A 22,047-nucleotide genomic window follows, 5' to 3' on the forward strand; every position below is an offset into this window, starting at 1 on the left:
AATATTACTTTAACAAAAAAATATAAAGATGCACATGGACATTATGTCCGTTTATATTTGTTTATTTAAAGAAAAAAAGTAATTATTTGTTTCATAATTTCATAATGTAATTGTTTTTCAAAATTGGATTAGAAGTTTTGTAATAGTATTAAGAATAACATGTTAAATAAACTTAATAAGTTTTCAGAATGTTCAAAAATAAGTTACTGATTGCAGTTATTAACTTCAATAAATTTATTAACAAGATATTTTTTACAAAAAAAAACAATAACGAACGAATTAATACAATAATAAATATTTCAATATATCACTATTTTCCATTTGCACAATATAAACTGTTATTGCATGATTGTAGATTATAATTGCTTTACATGCTTCAGTTGGTGGTTAGTTAGTCTGCTGCTGCTGGAACTTGGGTGTATATTGGGAAAAGTTTTCAAGAGGCCTTGGCATAAAGTCAACAAATCTTTGATCTTTAGAATCATCTTCACCAACTTCTTGAAGATCTTCATATTCTGGCTGAACGACATCTATTAGAGCGTTTTCACCATTAGATGGAGAATTTTCACTTTGTGGGGGTTGATTTTTGTCAGGATTTTGGTGTTTAATTGGAATTTCATCGCCGTCCTCGCTATCAACGTTTTGTCCATTGGCATCATTATTTGATTGTTGACTTTCATTGACAATATTTTCGTCGTCAGAATCAGGGCCATCACTGTGTGCGACTTCTCCTTCACCGATTGGGGCTAAGTCGGATTGGTTCTTATCTTCACCATCGTTGATAACTATAATAGATTCATCATCATCATCGTCTCCATTGTTATTAAGGAATTGATGAATAATATTTAGGGCATTTATGATATCTTGAGGAGTTATTTTTCTATCGCCAGAGTCATTAGCTTCAGGATGACGAGAGGATGGAAATGGTAATGCATTTAAAATGTTTTCAATACGGATATAATCATTTATGTGCTTTCTTACATGCGACTCTGGTTTTGGTTCCCAGTGTCTAAAAACAATGGGAGAGTCTTTTTGTGGGACTAGTTCATTTCGCCGAGGCAAAGCTGACACCACGACGAACAGTGTAATCGCTATGAATAACTTCATCTTGTCTGTAAATTTAAATTAAAATATTAAGTACAAGATAGTTACAAAAAACTTTATAACTTATAGTGCATCAAGTAAGGCTACAACTGCACCAATAATTAAAAAACATAATATAATATATGTAATTAATATTAAGTAGTGATAATTTTAATGAAGAATTATATGATGAAACTTTATTACCTGTTTATTGCCCGTCTGGTTAAACTACAATAAATCAATAACAAATGGACCTATTATATATACATTAAAAGTGTTTTATCATAATGATAACAAAAGCTTATCATAGCGCGTGGTTTACCCGCGTATATTTCTTAATAATCAAAACGATAGCTTCAAGTTGTTATTACTACAAGTACTTGAAAAGAAATGAGAAATATCTGATATAACAAGGAATAGCATTTTGAAATAAAACATTAATTTTAATACCACTTTCATAAAATCTTCAATTTGATGAGTGAGAGCTGAATATCTCTCTGAAACTATTTAAATGTTATGAACATGAATTTATAATTTACAATAACGAAACATATAGTTCAGTCATTAGACAAAAAAGGGGATTCATTAAAAAAGTTCAAAGAGATAGAATTTACACATCGCCATGAGGCCTCATGTGATGTGATAAGTAAATAAGTGATTATTTTGACTGCGTTGTAACGTGTGAACCGATTTTGGTTGAAAAATTGCAGGAAATTTTGTGCTTAATGATTTTCATAAAAACCGATTTTAACGTAAATGTTACTGGAGAGAATATATGTCCAAAGAACTAGTTTTTGATACTATTTTGCAAGATCGCAAAACTCGGAATATAAATCAGGACACTAATCTACCAAATTTCAGCTTTTATATAGTTAGACACTAATCTACCAAATTTCAACTTTTTATAAGTCAGAACCTACCCAATGAGTGGACTATTATTTATAGGCATAGCCAATTACTCAGGCATGACATAAGGGTAATCCATGTCCTAAATTCACATAGTATGTAGCACTCGCAAGATTTGAATTTTTCGTTCTTGTATACTTACATTCTAATTAATAATTTTAATAAAATAATTAAAGCATCAAAATATTTCTTATTATGTAGAAAGGAAAACAATAGAACACGAGTTTTTTCCATTCCTACTAGTCTGCAAAGAGCACTTTCCTGGCCTATGAAGACTACGCAACACTTATAGAAAAGTCGAATCAACTAACATTTATACCAAGCAAATAAAAATAATTTATGTATCTTTAAACATTCTCTCGTTTATGTTTTATAGTTGGTAGTTATGGAAAATGCTTTGTTTTTAATTTTTCATTGCTAATGCAAACATGGAATTTCTCTGTAGGCCGATTAAGACGGCGAAATTTAGGGGCCGGCAAAACATAATGAGATTTAAGTTTTTACTAGTCGCATATAATGTGAACGTATGTTCTTTAGTTTAAAAGTAAGACATGTAAACGTTAAAATTCTGTCCATAGCACCGTATCGAGACTACGATTATTGTTAATTTAGAGAATTGCGGAGAAATCTTCCATAAGCCTAGGGCAGCCAAGTTATTAAATCTAAAGTATTGATAAGCTTCATTTTTATATAAGATAAAATTCAATGATAAGATGTATATTCTTTGTCATCCACTTTAGAAAGTTGAATATTAATAAATATTTAAAATTACTCAAGTAGGAACAATGAGTCATTGGGAAATGATAATAGTTGAGTGGTGTATTAGTAACTTGATGATCTAGTTATTATTATAGGGATTTTCCGATAAATATGTCATCTTCTAAACACTAGGCCATAACAGCTCCATTTTATTTACCATTTTTAATAAAGGCAGAATTTAGATAACGGTTAAAAGAGAATAACTGAACATAAAAGTGTTATTAAAACATGAAAAAAACAATTTTTATTTAAGTAATAATTATTATTATTGGAATAAAGTACAATTTCTATAATTCGAAATCAACATTATTTAAATTTATTTAGAATTATCTCTTCCATTACACCAAATTACTGCTATATATATTTGGCAATATAAAAATAATGAATACATTAGATTCGAGATTTTCAATCGTTCTATCTAATGTATATACATAAATTATACTAACTTCTTTTTTTAGCCAGAATGCTCTATGACAACATTCAAAAATGGAAAATGAAAATCTCTCTGTGGATTGTCTTCGGTCTACAAAATGTCACTTTTTTAAATTTTCATTTGCTTCGCTTACTAATCTATGTATTATACGTATATTTAGAACATTTTTAGTATTCTGGCTAAAAAAAAACATCTTATCTAAATTGGAATACATTTTCTAATACATAATACGTATCTTAGAACAAAACAGATATAAAAATATAGATGTTTTCAACAAAATTTATCATCTTAAATTAACGTTCATACAAAGAAAATTTAATATAATTGTCGCACGAACATTACCACGACTATATAACGAAAATATCCTTACATATACAATTATTATTTACCACTTTATATGTAGAAATGGACAATGTGATATCGAGGTATGTTTATTTTTTTTTCAATTTATATATGAATTAAGACTTGTGCATTGAAGCAAAGCTGTGAAAATATAATCATTGTAACATTTACTTTAAATAAAATATAACTAATGTCAGATAAACAATATTATAACCTAAAATTTATAATTTTTTTCGGCCAACGTTTAAAACGACGACGTTGTTTTGCAGAAATCGGTTTCGATTCTGGATTAATATTTATGTAAATGGATTCATATTTTCGAGTTTACTATTACAGTATGCATACAATTTTAACATCGATACTTCGCTGTGGCCGTATAAAATATTAATTATTATAAAATGTATTTAACATTTACTGATACCTATATATAAAATTTACGACATTTCAGTTTTCAACTCCAAAAACTGTTAATTCTACAACAAAAAATATTGGCTAAACATGTAATATTAAGCTAAATATAAAAAAAAATCTTTGACGTAAACATTTCGGCAACATTTTTCGCATACGAAGTTGCTTCCTGCAATTTTCCAATCGATATTCATCTCAATATCAATAATTATCTCTCCATAAACTTAACTTATATGGAAGTAGCGATATATATAACTAGTTGCTGTTGCAAGCAAAATCCGCGCCGTTTGTAGCCTAAACTTTCTAGAATCATTTCATAATACATCCTCGATGACGCAAACGTATAAAACGAAAGACAAAATAAAATGAATCAGACTTGTTCAGAACGAATCATTTGTTCTACTATGAAGACACAGCCTATAGACACACTTATACAAGAATAGACGCACACATTGCTTTTTTTTAATTCGGGAAAAAGTTTTTATTACTTACAATACATCTAGCTTTATCTAATAATAAATATTTTAAGTAGCAGTTTTCATATAGCCCACTATTTAAAAAGAATTTTGGAAAATTAACCTTATTTTCAAAAACACAAGGAAAACAATTCTTTAGACTACTTTTAAAATTTGTAATTTAGTATGCGTCTTTTCTCTTTTTTTTGGTCAGGTTTTTAACAATACTTTTGACACCATATTATCTCTTATTTACATTATTACAGAGATCAAATTAAAATACAAATGCGTATGAAGTCCCAAATCATACATTGATTAAAATTAATTTAAAAAACTATATTTGAAACAAAAAGTTTTAAGGCAAGTTCACACCGGATAATATCTGCAATAATATTTATTGTGATGTTACAAAAATTAATAGTCGACCGACAAAACGATTGATATTAATTTCCTTAAGCATATAAGGCGGTGGTACATTTTAAAGTCAGCCATAATAACTAATAAAAATGGTACAAATGCCTAGGTACTCACGAGAATTGATGCGTAAACATCTGAGCTCATGTACCGATCTCACGCACACATTAACAAATCTTACCCTGACGTCATCTGGCGCTCGAAACATACGCTGACGTCATCTGAAGCTCAAACTCCCCTTAGCCCTGTGTACCGAGCGCTAAGATGCTTACACGTCAATAACGTTTTTAGCATTGCTCTTATTTTCTAACAACCGTTTCTTTAATATTTGATGCCAAGCGTGAAATAATTGTGTATTAATAGAAGATAGAAGACATCGCTGTATGATGCAATACCTTTGGCTTCTTCAATAGGAAAAAATTACAAAATAAAATGCTGAACAATATATGGGTTGTCAGTTAGTTTAAATCGTCATTTGTAAAAATATAGAACTATTTTACAAAATCAATATATTGAGTTATTGAATTAAAAGTAAAATACAGACTTGGTACCATCGACAACAAAAGTTATAATCATATATATTTTTTTAATTATTATATTTTTTATTGTTCCCATATTTTAGTCCACACATACAAAATATATTTAGTATCTGTTTTTTATTCCTAATTGATGTCTACTGTTATTGAGGTCTGCAACAAGCGCTTTGTCCTTCGTTTCGGCTACAGCAGCCGTTCTCCAGGGAGATCATAATCATTTGCGCAAACACTGGACTTTCTATTCCTTTTCTCTCATAATCTGATGGGGTATGTGACACGAACAGAAAGAGTGCGGTCGCAACACCAACAGTTTAACTTGGTTCTTGAGGCATAGAAATGTAAACACTGCCATATCTCAGAATCTGGGCTGCTATTGAGAATATCTTGACAAAAAAGTGCACTAGGCGGTTACTAGCAGCAACGTTACTTAGATAATTCAAACAACATAATAATTACTGATTATGTTTATCTTAAAAATATATCCAATGTGAACTAGGTGATTAATGGGACGTAAAAGTTGAACGATTATATACGAACTAACATGTCTATCGATTCACTAGCGCCATCTTAAATTTACACCGTTAAAAACAAACTATTGTATTTCATTCAGATCTCACATTTCACTTAATTGCCAACATTTTGTTATTATTGTCATTTATAGCGTCTATAGTGATTGAAATATCATCATTATTGTGTTATTCTAACTAATTGTACACCATTATATTGCATTTATATTGTTTAACTTCCGTTAACAATGCGCAGACGCAAGATTAAACTGTACCAAGTAATTTCTGTGTAATATTAATTTATAATCTGTATTTAATGGTGTAAAGATATATGACAAAACATTTGGTGCTAAGGTCGAGTGTCGCGCGATTATAAGCAGTCGCGGTATCGCCGCCAGTCCCCCACTCATTTGATCGCACGCGCTTCTGGTAGGAACGCGTCCCAGTAACGAATTGCCTGCGGTAGAAAAGAAACGGTTACAAATTAACGGCTTTATTTAGATAACGTGGTTTATCGAGTGTTTAGTTAAACATTGATTTCTCTCTTTCTTTTATTATTTAACATTGGAAAGAAGATTGTGTAGCATTGTGGCATTGTGTAGCATCTTATCCTCTAAACATTAATTAGGTAAAGCCGTTAGTAATTGTATTTATATATTATATGGAACTAAGACGTTATGTCCGTTGTGCTTGTAGTTACATTGACTCGCTCAGCCTTTAAACCAGAACAAAATAATATTAAGCACTGCTGTTTGTGATCAGTGGGTGATACATACCAGACGGGCTTACACAAAGCCCTACCACGAAGTAAATTATTAACGTTTTACAAATAACCCTTTTTTTAACGCTGGAAAAAAGCGTTACGCGTTTCCCCCCCGGGAGCAGTGGTGGGGTATGTGGAGCTCGCCGGTGTCCAAGGCGCCAAGTGCGACCCGAACATCGGAATACCCATTAAAAAACCAGCGGTACCCTTTCCGTCTTAACGTGGAGCGCCACGGGAGCTCTTTCGCATGCTACCGTGACGACTTTTACAAATAACCCTGCATATTTGTAATAACAACATCGCTGGCAACATTAGTGTGTAGTGAATGTGTAGCGAGTGTGCAAGTATAGAGTGACCTGTGCCTCATGCTGCATGTGGTCGTGCAGGTACCGCAGCAGCGTGGCGCGCAGCTCCGAGAGCCGCAGCTCCTCCCAGCGCTCCAGCTCCTTCTTGATCACGCGCGAGATCGTGTCGAACTCCTGCTGGCCTCTCTCCACTTTCGACTCCCACTGAAATTTGACGGATATTTTTAAGGTTTTGCCTTAAAATTACGAGCTTTCTAAAATTTTCTTATTTATTTATAAATAACATAACTCTTTAGTCATATCATTTAAACCATCATTGGCCAGCGGGCAACATGTACAAGTGCAGCCAAAATGTTTTTGGGCATTACATACTACTTTTAATAGGAGACAGATTTGAATCGCTTTCGACAGGTATGATATAGTAAATAAATATTCCATTTAAAGACAGACATAATATCAAAGTTTGACATTGACAGATAACTTAGCAAACTCGATCAATTTTTAGGCTATGCATAGAAACAAGTATCTTTTTGTTTTGAGATCTATATATTTCCTAGTCAAAAGTCTTGGTTAAAGAAATCATGCAATGAAAAATTAAATACTTCAATAATTTCATTAGCAGCCTGCTCCATTTTTTCGGGTCTATTGGCTAGTTCTGCTTTAGCCTTATTTTCTCTTCGTTTCGTTAACTGCATCTGCGCGTGTTGCCAGTTTTGAAAAACCTGCATGTTCAAAATATACAATAATATAATTTGTATAACAGTTATTTATTTTCACTTATAAAAGGTAAGCGCAATATTTATACATATATTATTTATAATTCATTTAAAAGTAAAGAAAGTAGGCACAATAACTCACCTTGACTCTTTCGTGGAAGACATCTTTGATCGCGCCAATCAATCCGAGGTAGTCTTTGATGTGCTCTGTCAGAACGTAGAAGTCAGTGTTTGCCTGCTCATTCCTTAAGTGTTCAATCTGTATAAAAAAGTAATACATTGAAGTAAACACGACAGCTACCAGAGTGAAATACAAAAAAAAAACTATAAGTTATAAATTTCATAACATAATGTTCTCCAGACCGATTTCGGCCACGGCGGCCAATCTCAAAAGAGATTAGCCAACTGCGCAGGAGATATTATAGTGCACGAGTGTGTGCGCAAACACAGGTGCACTCTCTATTCCTTAACTCTCGTAATCCGATGGAACGGCAATCCAACACGACCGGAAAGAGTTCAGGCGCAGGACCAACGGCTTTACGTGCTTTCCGAGGCACGGGAGTGTACACTCTTCCAACTTCCAGACTCCGGGCTGCTACTGAGAATTTTTTGACAGAAAAACCGAATAACTTTTTCTATTGGCCCAACCTGGGAATTGAACCCGGGACCTCCGGATCTGCGGCCTTACATCGAGCCACTAGACCAACGAGGCAGTCGATAACATAATATCATACTAGCTACTAATTTTTGGTACTCACATTATTTGAAGCCTTTTATTTTAAAAAAAGAGTTTTTTGTATTTGTGAGCGACAGAGTCAACTCGGGTCGCGCATACGAGTCGAAGGGCGTGCGAGGTACTGACCTTCTCGTGCAGGTCGGAGAGGTGCGAGAGCGCGCGCGAGAGCGGCGCGTGCGGGTCGGCGGCGGCGGCGGCGGCCACGGCGCGCGCCGCGTCGTGCGCGCGCGCCGCCAGCTCGCGCCGCTCCGTGGCCAGCGCCTCGCACGCGCCGCACAGCCGCCGCAGCCCGCCCTCCAGCGACTCGATGCGCGCGCACCGCTCCTCGAACCACTACGCCCGCGAACCGCGTTACATCGCCCTCATCGACGGGGTCTGGTCTCCGTGCAATGATAGAAACGCACGACGTTTCTAGCACTGCAAGGACCTGGCAAACTTTTAAAACCAATCGTCCGCCTAGTAGACGAGAGTAAATAATTTTAAGTATCTGAAGATTTAAATCAGGACTCGACTAAGTTGATGGGTATGGAGGACTGTTCAATAAGCACTACCTGATGTAGCATATATATATATATATATATACATTAACATTAACATTTATATATATATATATATATATACATTAACATTTATATATATATATATATATATATATATATATATATATATCACTTATATAAAAATGACCCAATAATATAAATTACAGAATATTATAAATAATGACATCAACAATGTATTCATATGATTATTTCTTTTCTATTTATATCTATTTCTTTTAAGAAAAAAAAAATAGGTTTGTGGTTAACCCTTTCTTAAATATGTTTTGATGAATAGAGAACTATCTAAAAAATATTAGACATTATAGAAATTGGTTCAAAATCATCTAAAAATTATCATATTTAAAATTTCGAAACGAAATTGTAATAATCAGAATTGAATACCGGATCAGACTCGTCCATCTTGTACGTAATCTTGTTGACGGTTTCGCCAACTTTGTTGAACAGACGCAGCATGCCGGCGCCACTCAAAGCCGATGTACTCGTAGCCTTCGGCAGTTCTGTATCTGTGGGATTATAGATTGATTTAAAAAAAATACAAAATTCATATTACTATTTTAAAGTGGTAATATTAATATTGCCATTAGAATAAAAACCCTCCATGCGAATAACAACAATTTTGACAGACTTATTAAAATAAAGTTCAAAGTTAAGATACAAACATAAAAATTTAAGTATTTATTTCGTTAAAATAAATACGAGGGGTTGTTCAAGAGTCAAAGGAAGGGAGGGTAACTGGCGGGAAGGGGTTATTACTGGGTAGCCTAATTGGGAACACATTAAAAAGACATACTTACATCATATTTCAATCTGATAACATCATTAGTTTACGTGTAATACAATAAACAAGTTGATATAGAAGATAACGGATAATTAGGCGTTAAAATCGTACATAGCGAGATGGAATAGCTGGTCTGACACTCAGTTTCCAAGAATAACCTTGATTTACGACCTTTGTGCAGTGACAAAACATTTTCATACGAAAATGGAGTAAATGAATTTATTTCGAACCATTCTTATAGCAAAGATGTATTTCGCTAGGGGTTTGTAAATTTATGATTCCGATCTGCAAAATGTATTGAAATTGAGGGTAATTATATTGAAAAGAATATATTGTTTTGTTATTTCATTATATTTACAATAACAAGCCTTTAATTCCGATCTCCGACCTTTGGACTTTTCGTATCCTAACTAATATTATTAATATGAATATAAGTTTGTTTATTTGTTGCGCATTTACACTGTCTGGAGTGCAGACAAGGAAGTCGAGGACAGTGTGGGTAAGAATTCTTACCGGATTCTAAAAATTCTCTAAAGTCAGGATCAATGCAAAGTACGGGGTGCTGCGCGACGCGGTTGAGGAATCTCTCCAGGGCAGCGCGTCTCCGCTCCACGAACTGTGACTGCATCCCCGCAGAATTTGTGGTGCCGTTCGCACTTTCCGTGGACGGTGTAGATGTCATCTTTAGTTTTGTTGTTCCTGAAATAATATAAATACTTCAGACTAATATTTTTTTGTTAAATACCTAAATTCTGTATTGGATGTGCAATGGCCTTGCATCTAAGTTTTCAGTTACAGATATTCTCACAATTTAACTGGTTAGCTATGTTGTTTCCAACATTAATGAATTTTTTTTATTAAGTTCATCTATCTATTTATTATTTTATAAAGAAGATTTTATTTATTTGCATAAATTATGAACTTATTTTTTATATTAGTATTGTAATTATTCGGGATATTTCATTTAGTAATTAAGACATAATCTGTGCTTGATCAACGTTTTGATGAACGACTAGATCTTTATTTATAGATATAAAGCTGAAGAGTTTGTTTGTTTGAGGGGATTTTTTTAAAATGTGAAAAAGAGATTAAATATCACATCACACTACGACACATAAGCGAAACAGTAACTAGTTATGTACTTGCTGCATATATTTCCTTATTTCTATTTTACGAGATTAACTGTTGTGTGTCAAATAAATAAAAAAAAAAAAAAAACAAAAACAATGGCCTGTACTATTATACAGGTCATTTATAACATCATTTTTACAAATGTTACCTTAATAATATTGAAAGTAAACCCATATATATAAATAAATAAAAATAGGTTGTTAAATAAAAAATCACACACAACTATAAAATAAAAAAAAAAAAACTTACCAACAATACTCTTTTCTGGTGCGGGAGGTATAATTCTGCCTGATCGGAGATATTTTTCACTTAATTTTTCATGGAGACCTAGAAAATCTGAAAATCTTCGCAGCACAATAAATTCATGTCGACTAAAAATTGGCATATTCGTCTTTGTTATTACACGGTAAGCTACATATGAACTCATGCCTTCTCCGATCTTTTGAGGTTCTGTTACCGTTATTATTATATTATTTGAACGTTCTGTTGCTATCTGTAAATAAAAAGAAAAATCTAGAAAGTTAAGCAAGCTAAAAGTAAACATTAACATTTATATATAAATCGTCAAAATTAAAAGTTACAATGAAGATTATGTTCTATCATTTTGCTAAGTGCAAATTGCTAACAAGAAAACATCAGATATATAAGCTATATTCAAAATATTATTACTGATGAAACTAATAAATGTTTTGTTTCCATAATTATAACACAATTTTGTATAACAAGTATTATTTTTAAATAGAATATTGTTATCATAGTACACTATCTTTGTTACATTAAATGACACATAATTTAATTGTTTTATAGCTGGTATTTTAGGCATAGATTAATTTTAAAAACATATTAATTTGACTCGCTTATTCCAATTGAAGAAAGATTAAAGATAAATAAAACCTCTTTTCTGCTGTATTACGCACTACGAACAACTTGTGATAAATATATTTTTATTTATAGTACAACACTATTTATCCACTTTAATTTTATTTCCAAAGTTCCAATACCATCTTTGTAGACATTCAAAAGGAAATTTTATTACAAATCTATAATGAATACCATAGAATATAGTTTATTCAAGATCTCGACTAATGATTATAACATGTTAATCTCAAAGTTCTCTATTTGTTACTCATGTGCCTGAAATAGCTTTAGTATATAGAATAGCTATAGCATAATTTAATTATATACATATATAACACAATTTTTTTGAATTTAAATATTTTTAAGTATAATAATACTTAAAATGCAAAATTTCAGATATGTTTATGAAGTAAAATTTCTTTCCTTAACAAGTGCTAAATGACAACAAGATACATTTATGAAATTAATTTAAAAAAAAAAACATACCTCTTCCATAACTGGACTATTTATCATAGCAGGTGATGAAGTTATATCTCCTAAGATTGCCTTGTCTAAGCTTTCTTGAGCACCATTAACATCTGGATCTAAACTGACTTCCTGAAACACACCAAGTCCACAAATTAAGTCCAGAAAATCATAATTTTTTCATACTTTCAAGCCATGATTAATTTGTTTCTACTTATATGTCAGTACATCAACATTATTCATATAAATGTAGTAAATTAAACAAAATAAAACAAGACAAGAAGAATAATAATCAAGTAACAATAATAAGTAACAAATAAACAAGTTAAAAACAAAGTCGTTAGGCTGGTCTGAGATGCAACATAAGTGCATTGAACTAAACTTGATGATACTAGATACTTATATATTACATATTAATATAAAAAAATATTTTATCAAGGTGAGCAAACAAGTTTTAATAGCTCACAAAAAAATCAATGATAAAAGAATTACGTGGTAGGTATTGGTAATCAAATTATCGGGTAATTATTAAAAAATAACAATTTATCAGTATCAATTACAAATTCGAATATGTAAATACTGGAATAAATCGTATAATTAATTGTACACAATGGGGCGTCGTTTAGGGGACGGTAACGCCCCTGATGAACACCGGATGGATGCGAGCGAAATAAAACAGATTCCTATAAGATACCTGGACCGCCGAAGCGAAGAGATCTTCTTCATCTCTACTCTCATTGTTAATCTCAACAGTGCTGAACGGTGCATCGGATGCCTCCGACATGTTGTATAGATTTTAATAAAATTCTTCTTAAAACTGTAGAATGTTTTAACGCTACTTAATCAATTCTGAAAACAGCGAGATAACTTTACCGAAACGAACCGTGATGGCTTGAATGACATTTAATTTCAACGCAAATGACAGATTCGTCATTCGTACAGATTTATTATTTGTTTGTTTTCCAAACATTAGATAATTTTCTAATGATTCGTTTTATAACTAATATTTGAGGCTGAACATAAAAATCTCTTTAAAAGAAAATTCATTTAAACGTAATAATTTAACATAATTGTCAAAAATCTTATTAAATAAGTAACAAAATGATCGTAAGATTTTAAAAATCTGTTAAAAAGACACGTCACAACATTCAAGTGTCAGAATATGTCAATATATAGCTGTCACAACAATTTCTTGTTGATTTTCGTCAATTCGTTGTTTAGGTGGGTTTGTATTTAAATTGTGTATTTATCGATATTATCATGTTTTGATATTTTTTGTAGAGGTTACTTAGTTTTAGTATTTAAAGCATATTAATAAAGAGTAACTTGCTTTCAATTTTGTAAAACATGTCACGTTTTGATGTCGTATAAATTAAATAATTAGATTTTATTAAAAAAAAAATAGGTGTAATCATGAACAACAATGACAGAAGAAGTAAGATACCGGCAGCTCCGACATTTGCTACAAGTGGCAATCTCCTTTCGAATGTCGCACCTCCTAGTGAACTTCCCAACTTCATTACTACCGTCCCAACATCTGCCGCGCCGGCTGTTAACACATCTGAAGTGGTAAATAATTGACTGTTGTTTCCTAATTACCGGTATTCTTAATTTAAGATAATTTTTTTAAGAAGAAACTTTATGTTTTTGTTTAAGGTTCCTCAGGTAGTGCCAGTATCATCATCAGATCCAGTAGCACAAGCTAATCAAGATGTTCAAACAAAGCAGACACTTCAACAATCACCAGAGAGTCCAGAAAAGTTTAGGTAAAAAGTATTATTATTAATAAAGTACTAATTTGAAATAGTATCAATTTATAAATATTGCTTTATATTAATTAGTTTCAAATATGAATAAATGGATTGTTTTGTAGTCCAGCCATTCCATTATCTAAAGGAGAGCCGACCCTACCTATCCGGTCCCCAGAGGATTCATTGACTACATTATCACCGGAGTCTTTACCTGAATCAATTTCAGAAATTGAACAACTGGGTAAGTATATTTGTATTATAAATATAATAACATAAATTAATTGTATATATTATTTTTATGGTTTTAATAACTGATATTTTTAATTTTAAGGATTACAAAACAGTTTTGTATTCAGTGGAATAATAGATGTATGTATGAATAAATGATTCATATTATGTTAGGTACTAAGGGGTGTACTACTTCTAATTGCTATTTATAATTTCATAAAGTAAAATGAAGAAAAGCAGTCTATTCTATACCTATAATGACAGTAATGAATACTATTGCCTCTTAGTATTTTTTTTTTTAATTTTTATGTTTACTGTTGTAAAAATTTATTTCTTTCCTTATTAACAAAGACAGAACAAATAAATGATCATTCACAATGTTAATGTATATAAATCAAACTTTAATACTAATTATTTATAATAATAACTTATTTATTTTAATAAATTAATAAATAAATAAACATATACAGAACAAATAAATCATGATTTACAATATTAGTAAATATAAGTCAAACTAATAATAATTATGATATAAATCAATGAAGTGCCTGTATTATGATAGCAAAATTTGGTATTTTTGTAAACTTGTAATTTACAAAAATACCAAGTCATTTCATAAAAATAAATAATACAAACAATTGTAGGTGATATAAGGCCTGGAAGTGGAATTTTGACATGGATGAAAGGTGCCGTTTCCAGTGGAGGTATCTTGCAGAGAGTAGCTGAGAAAGCTAAGAGCTCGGTTGACTCCATGATCACAACTCTGGATCCACAAATGAAGGAGTATTTAAGTATGTGTATTTTTTCGGAGAGTAGTTTTTAAATTTGAATTTTAAAGCAATGTATTATTTCTTATCATTTAAATTATGTCTCATTTAAGTTATTTAATGTTACAGGAAGTGGAGGTGATCTATGCATAGTAGTAGCTTCAGATAAAGATGTGAAGGTTTCACCAGTTAGAGAGGCTTTCCAAACAGTTTTCGGAAAAGCAACTGTCATGCAAGTTTTTTTTATTTTTAAATGTGGCAACTGTTTGTGAATAAACAGCTTTTAAGACTATTCCGGAAGTTAGACTTCTTTAGGTTGTTTTAGTAGTTAGTTTTCATTAATCTTCTTATTCAGGGAACAATTTATATTTAATTTGCTTCTATAACTTCAGTCTATAATATATTTTTTTCATTGCTCTCTGATGATAAAAAAGGTTATCAAGTTCATGATACTAAGCAATATGTACATGATTCATTATATTGTGTTTGGTTGATATGCAATATTTTTTTTGGGAACCTATATTATCTATTATTTTAGGGAAAGTAACTTTCCTATAATAAGTTATGACCGTCAAGATTTTAGAATATAATAAATACTGAAAAATTGTATGACAATTTTGATAGAGAAATCTAGTATATACTTGAAGTGAAAACTGTCCGATTTCTATTTGAATCTTTAATACAGGTGACCCTACAAGCTACATTAATATGCTCAAACTCCACTCATGGTAATTTTATGTATATATATATATATATATATATATAAGTCCTAAGCAGAAGAGTGCTTATGTATTTTGAAGGTTTTATTATCTGATATTCATATTCATTCATTTATATTAATTTATAAAGTCATATATTATATATGTATATATTATAGTATAGGAAGGCGGACGAGCATATGGGCCACCTGATGGTAAGTGCTCACCAAACGTCCTTAGACATTGGCATTGTAAGAAATGTCAACCATCGCTTACATAGCCAATGCGCCACCAACCTTGGGAACTAAGATGTTAGTCCCTTGTGCCTGTAATTACACTGGCTCACTCACCCTTAAAACCGGAACACAACAATACCGAGTATTGCTGTTTTTCGGTAGAATATCTGATGAGTATATACTGTACTTATAATGAAAAAATATATAAATTTTGATTAATTTATTAATACTTGTTTCTTCAGTGGTCACGCAGCACAGAGTGACGTAACCGCGGCTCAGCCAGTCGGCTACGCGGCCGCGTACGCTGCGGCGAAGCAACGCGTCGCGTACGTGCGCTCCGAACATAACGACCTCACAAACAACGTACCCGTTGTCGCTATAGAAGGTTTCATACAGGAGACTGTGCCTGACAGGTGACAGTATACTTTCACCCAAACGCTGTACATACAGTAACAGCCTGTTAATGTCCCACTGCTGGGTTAAGGCCTCCTCTCCATTTTGAGGAGAACGTTTGGAGCTTATTCCACCTCACTGCTCCAATACGGGTTGGTACACATGTGGCAGAATTTCAATGAAATTAGACACATGCAGGTTTCCTCACGATGTTTTCCTTCACCGTCACGCACAAGATGAATTATAAACACAAATTAAGCATATGAATATTCAGTGGTGTTTGCCCGGGTTTGAACCCACGATCATAGGTTAAGATTCACGCGTTATTACCACTAGGCCATCTCGGCTTACTAGGCCATCTCGGCTTTAATAATCTTTATTAGAACAGGATGGTTCAGACAGGAGATTCCCATTTATTTTTGCGCCATGCCGCCTTAAACTACAAAAACATTTTGATGTCTCAAATCTGGCACATGTTTATCACCTAAAACGATAGAGCAGAGTGGTGAAATAAGTTTTAAATACATTTCGATTTATATGGGTCATGTTATATAAAAAAAAAAACTTTTGTATCAACGTGATTCGTACAGATGGTACGAGTTGTCGCTGCTCGTGCTGACGCAGCCGTCGCTGGGCATCGAGCTGCAGCTGCAGTCGCAGGCGACGCCGGTGCCGGGCGCGGCCGTGGCGGCGGCGCGCGCGGCGGCCCAGCCCGCGCCCTCCGGCTTCGGCCTCACCATCGGATCCATCATGGCCGCCAACTTGCAGGTCACTTGCATTCTTATATTACTCCCACATCAATGTAGGAGCAACATGAACAATGTTCAGTGTTCGTGACCAGCTTGTTAGTAGTAATATTCTTATATTTAGATGAGAGTTAGGGAATAGAGGGTGCACTTGTGGTTTTGCACTATAATATCTCCTGCGTAGTTGGCTAATCTCTCTTGAGATTGGCCGCCGTGGCCGAAATCGGTCTGGAGGACATTATTATTATTATTATTATTCTTATATTTAGATCACTGTAAGAAACGTCAGATTTGGCAGTCTTGTGTTTATTGAGAACTCATGCTTAAGATCCATCGAAATGGAAGTGTGAAACAGTATTTCTTTTTCTGTTTATTCAGGTCCCACATACACAATGGCACGAGGCGACAACGGGAGTCTCACGGAGGGAAATATTGTTGTTCGCTGCAAGATCACTCGCGGGGTCCTATAAGAAGTTACTAGCGGTTGCCGCTGAAACATAAAATGTTGGAATTGATGTTGAAGTTTCATTGGAGATTATATTGTTTGATTGTGAGTATATATAGAGTATTAAACAAATCAAATCGCTTTGTCCGATAAGTTCTTATATACGACACTGGAAAATGACGCGGTTTTAGCGCACGAAAAAAGACATTTTTAGGCGTTTATATATAAGTAGCAAATATATAAATAGCTTTTATTCCGCAATTTGGAGCAGTGCTTGAGGTATTGCAAAATAATAATAATTATTACATGGAGCGTACGATATGATAGCACAGTGTGAGCGAAACTGATAATATTATAATATTTATTTATCATTTAAAAGAGCATAAGAGTGGTAACACCCATTCTTTTTCGATGCTCAGACGTATATGTTCGTCTTGCTATAAAGCTATATTTACTTTATATTTATTATAGCTATATTTAAGTATACAGCTTGTTAAATGTCCGTTATAACAGCAAAAACTGACAACCGTATATTTGGTACATTGCCAAACTGCCACACCGAGGACGTCGTAAGAGTTAATTATTTTAAAGGAAGCTAATATTCTTTAATAGGTCATAAATATTTAATAGGTAATAGAAGTTTTAAAATTTGTGAAAGGCTTTTTATTAACAAATATGATAATAATTATAATAAAAAAATTGCATGTCAGTACGTATGCTACGTGCCTGTTTTATTACATTAGAGTGCGTTAATTAACCAACGATTGCGTTAAAACTCGGGCAAGTGAATTTTAATGTGTTTAGCTTGTTTATGTTTTGTCCCGTGTTCGGCGTTGAAGGACAACAATGTGACGTAACCTGCGTGTGTAGGATGAAAATGTTCATCTGATGGCTCAATGTTAATCCACCAACCCGTATTGAAGCAGTTAATAAAATATAATAGTAGTAGAATATAGATCTTTGGTTAAATTAAGATGTGAAAGCGTCACATACAAACTCACTTTCGAATTTATTTATTTAGAGGTTTTTATAAGATTTATATATATATATATGATTTAATGATAAACAAAGATAACAAAATTGAAGAAAGGTAGACCACAAAAAAGATGGGATGAGGACATTAGACTGGTAGCAGGTATTACGTGGAACAGAGTGGCCCAGGAAAGGTCAGAATAGAAAAGGTTGGAGGAGGCTTTGCCAATAGGCAAACAGATCTGCAGAAAATAAGCAAGTTTTAAGTACTAGAATAAGTCTAAATTTAATGTGTTAGAATATTGTTTTTTTTTTTGGTTTAAGATCTGAATAAACGGCCATATTATTATTATTATTATAAGATTTAATGAAATTATAATTTTATTAATTAATTTATTTTTCAGTCATTGTTAAATTTTTAGAACATTATATGTTATTAAAATGTCAATAAATGTCAATGGATAGCGTTCATTAATTTATAAGTTGCGCTGGCTAGATTTTTTTGTAATTACTTCATGTCTATTTTATGTTTCCTACATTGCGACATTTTTATTCGGTACGAAGTCGAAGCCTAGACGTATGCGACGTCAACGGCGTCCTAAGCCGAGGCCCGACAGGCTCTCTTAGGTGTTAGTGTATTCTGAGCACTCAACACGTGGCTTAAGTGCTTTTTGACTCCCTTCCGCCCTGTGACGCTATAGAGGCCAATGGGGCAACAATAATAGACTGTTCGAAAAAAAAAATCACATTCAGAGCTTAAGGTCAGTTAACAGTGACACGTGGCAGATGCAATAGATCAAAATACTGAATCAATGAAATTAAACAATTGATTGCCCTGGTTTGGTTAGTTCGGGGTGACCCGGTTACCCCCCCCCCCCCCGTTGCTGGTTATTACAGTATTAGTGTATGTATGACACAAGTAAATCCTGTTTCTTATCAAACTTACCGTAAACGCGCTTATTACTTTTATCCTTCTTAAGCCAATTTTTATCTTAAGATACTAATTTAATAAAAACAAATATTATGTATAGATTAGATTATCTGAATAAATATTATATAATATGGATATTAGATCGGAAATTAATCATTGTTTTAAGTATCTAGCTCTAGATGTAGCCGAATATCATGGCCAGTCCTCGTTATGTTCATAAGGTATATTCCAAGGTCATGGCTTCAAACCCCTGGTAGGGATAAATTCTTAGTCGTGTAAAAACTTGATCTCAACCACAATCCGCAATGATCGTTAAGATAATTCAAGCCTATCAGTTTCCCGCCATAAAGAGTATCTGTCAATGTTCTTGTTGCCAGATTAAAAATATAGATTATTATTGATTAATATAAAAATTACAGATAATATATCTCTATTATTTCCAGTAATATTTAATATTAATTCGTAGCACATCTAATATTATACATTACAATCTGACTTAGTCTTACAGTAGCAATTCGGAGTTTGGGAGTTGGCTGTTTATACTTTTATGCCTCGGAAAGCACGTAAAGTCTAGTTACCGTCCCATCGGATTATGAGAGTAAAATAATAGAAAGTTCTATTGTGCTTGCGCACTGTAATACACAATTGTTGATTATATATCCTGTGGTTGTTAGTATACCCTGAGGATGACCGCGTTAACTGAAATCGTTTAGGAAGATATCATATATTATTATTATTTGACGGACCGGTTGGCGTGGTTGATAGATACTTTACGCCGAAGGTTGTGGGTTCAATTCTCACCCAGGACAAACATTTGGGTGCATGAACATGTCTGTTTGTCCCGAGTCTAGGTGTAATTATCTATATAAGTATGTATTTACAAAAAGAAAAATAGTATATGTAGTATATGAGTTGTTTGGTTTCCATAGTACAAGCTCTGCTTAGTTTGGGATCAGATGGCCGTGTGTGAATAATGTCCCAGGATATATATACATTTAAAAACACACTTTTGAAGCATTTACACAAATTATTCAATAAAATTTAAGGTCCGTAGAAGGGTAAAAAATATTAGTGCGTTTTCAGCGCGTTAGACCAAATTAAGTTGTTCTGATATTATAAAACGAATGACACTTTAAATACTTTAAATTAGTTCTCATAATGTATAACGATAATGGCACGTTCTTGATTCGATCCAGTTTCGACTATTCACCACAAAAAAATAATTTCAGGTTAATCGCAACTAGATCGGAATCGAAATGATATGGTTTTACCGTAATGTTAAAGACAAACTTAATTGTTTACTTTAATAAATGCCTTAAATATATACAAATGAAAATTAAAAATAGTTACTAAAGAAATCGTGACCGCGTGGAATGGTGGCAAGAATTCTAACAGCATTTCCCCTTTGAATCGCAATTCCGATCCTCTGGACGAAAAATGAACCAGCCCTCCTGTCACCAGTAAATTGGTTAATTAAATTAAAGCTATTATGCCGATAGCTTAAAGTTAAATTTTAAATGTCCTTTGTTATTATATTATTTTATATATATAAAATGTATCATTGTTTCAGGTTGGCACAAAAGGAGAACTACTTATTTAGTTTATAAGTATCTATAGTGTAATATAGTTAATGGTATATAATAAATAATAAACTTAACGCTGTTTTTGTTATTTATTTTCTCCTAAAACCAATGTTTAAGGGACTTAGTCTCGTACATATTAAAGAAGAAATGGCCTAGTGGCTAGAACACCTGCGTGGAGCGCGGAGAGGCAGGTCCTGGTCCGCGATGTCGGATAAGGCTTCTTTCTGCGAGCAATCGTGTCGGTGATGCTCCTAAGCGAATTGGCGTGGTCCAGAAGGAGACGGTGCAGTAGAAACGGGAAATAGGCGATCTTGCTCGTCTGAAACGAGGTCGGCGTTTTGATAATACTCATTTGATTATTCGTTTATTTTTTGTACAAAGCTGTTTGTACACTGCACTATGCTTTCTGATTTTTAATTAAAAAAAAATGGAAAATGTTTTTCATTCAATACATCAAATAATGCCGCGTGCGTTTTTTTAAAACCGGTTTAAAAATACGCCTGTCCCAAATAACGACGCCATCCATTAATTCGATGGGATTATCGTCGCGTATCTTTGAAATAATTTATGAATCATTTATTCTGTTTTTGACATGAAATTATTGCCATTATAAGTAATACTAATTGTTATTATATTGCAATTTCCTTACGCTCTTGTGTAGTCTAGTATAATCCCATAAAAAATAAAGTGCGCGTATTGTAAACTCGCTTTATTAGGATATAAGAACATTTTTTAATTATCCTTTGTCAGCGTTAATATTGGACATTTAGAGTAGTTTTTTTTTTAGTTTTTCATTAGTTATTTTTTCTTTACTACAAATCGTTGTCAGCAATTTTTTATGTTACCTATAAATATTGTATATACCTGCAAAAGTCGACTGTGGGTATATTAGGAAATAATGTGTCTTAAAATAAGTGTTTTATTTTTTATTATGTTGATTAGTCGATGGTGTATCTCGCTTAAAATAAATAATCATAAGAAATGGTTTTAGAAATATGACGGAAATTTTGTTGATAAAGTATATATTACCTTAGGATAAATGTAAACTAGATATAAAACTGACAAATTAACGTACATTAATTACGGACTGGCTCATTTTTTTCCGATTGAATCAAATAAAATGAACAATACAATTATTATTCA

General features: G+C 32.7%; 3 protein-coding genes across 3 annotated transcripts; 1 reads left to right on the forward strand and 2 right to left on the reverse strand.

Moving 5' to 3' along the window:
* Nucleotides 1-210: 210 nt before the first annotated feature.
* On the reverse strand, nt 211-1,402 carry LOC126774873 (uncharacterized). Its single transcript, XM_050496522.1, has 2 exons — nt 1,288-1,402; nt 211-1,112 (listed from the first exon to the last, which is right to left on the reverse strand). Exon 2 carries the CDS (start codon nt 1,105-1,107, stop codon nt 388-390), a length of 720 nt encoding a protein of 239 aa, XP_050352479.1. The 5' UTR covers nt 1,108-1,112; nt 1,288-1,402; the 3' UTR covers nt 211-387.
* Nucleotides 1,403-2,979: 1,577 nt separating this feature from the next.
* Nucleotides 2,980-13,051, reverse strand: LOC126774846 (sorting nexin-2). The gene is made up of 10 exons (XM_050496482.1): nt 12,849-13,051; nt 12,176-12,286; nt 11,081-11,324; nt 10,214-10,399; nt 9,304-9,425; nt 8,489-8,695; nt 7,769-7,885; nt 7,513-7,632; nt 6,962-7,114; nt 2,980-6,299 (listed from the first exon to the last, which is right to left on the reverse strand). Exons 1-10 carry the CDS (start codon nt 12,936-12,938, stop codon nt 6,249-6,251), a joined length of 1,401 nt encoding a protein of 466 aa, XP_050352439.1. The 5' UTR covers nt 12,939-13,051; the 3' UTR covers nt 2,980-6,248.
* Nucleotides 13,052-13,314: 263 nt separating this feature from the next.
* Nucleotides 13,315-20,978, forward strand: LOC126774858 (protein PRRC1-like). Its single transcript, XM_050496497.1, has 10 exons — nt 13,315-13,375; nt 13,560-13,723; nt 13,811-13,920; nt 14,028-14,146; nt 14,778-14,924; nt 15,030-15,132; nt 16,077-16,247; nt 16,818-16,995; nt 17,352-17,523; nt 20,892-20,978. Exons 2-9 carry the CDS (start codon nt 13,568-13,570, stop codon nt 17,472-17,474), a joined length of 1,107 nt encoding a protein of 368 aa, XP_050352454.1. The 5' UTR covers nt 13,315-13,375; nt 13,560-13,567; the 3' UTR covers nt 17,475-17,523; nt 20,892-20,978.
* The last annotated feature ends 1,069 nt before the right edge of the window (nt 20,979-22,047 follow it).

The sequence above is a fragment of the Nymphalis io genome, chromosome 17 (genome assembly GCF_905147045.1).
Source record: "Nymphalis io chromosome 17, ilAglIoxx1.1, whole genome shotgun sequence".
Lineage (NCBI taxonomy): Eukaryota > Metazoa > Arthropoda > Insecta > Lepidoptera > Nymphalidae > Nymphalis > Nymphalis io.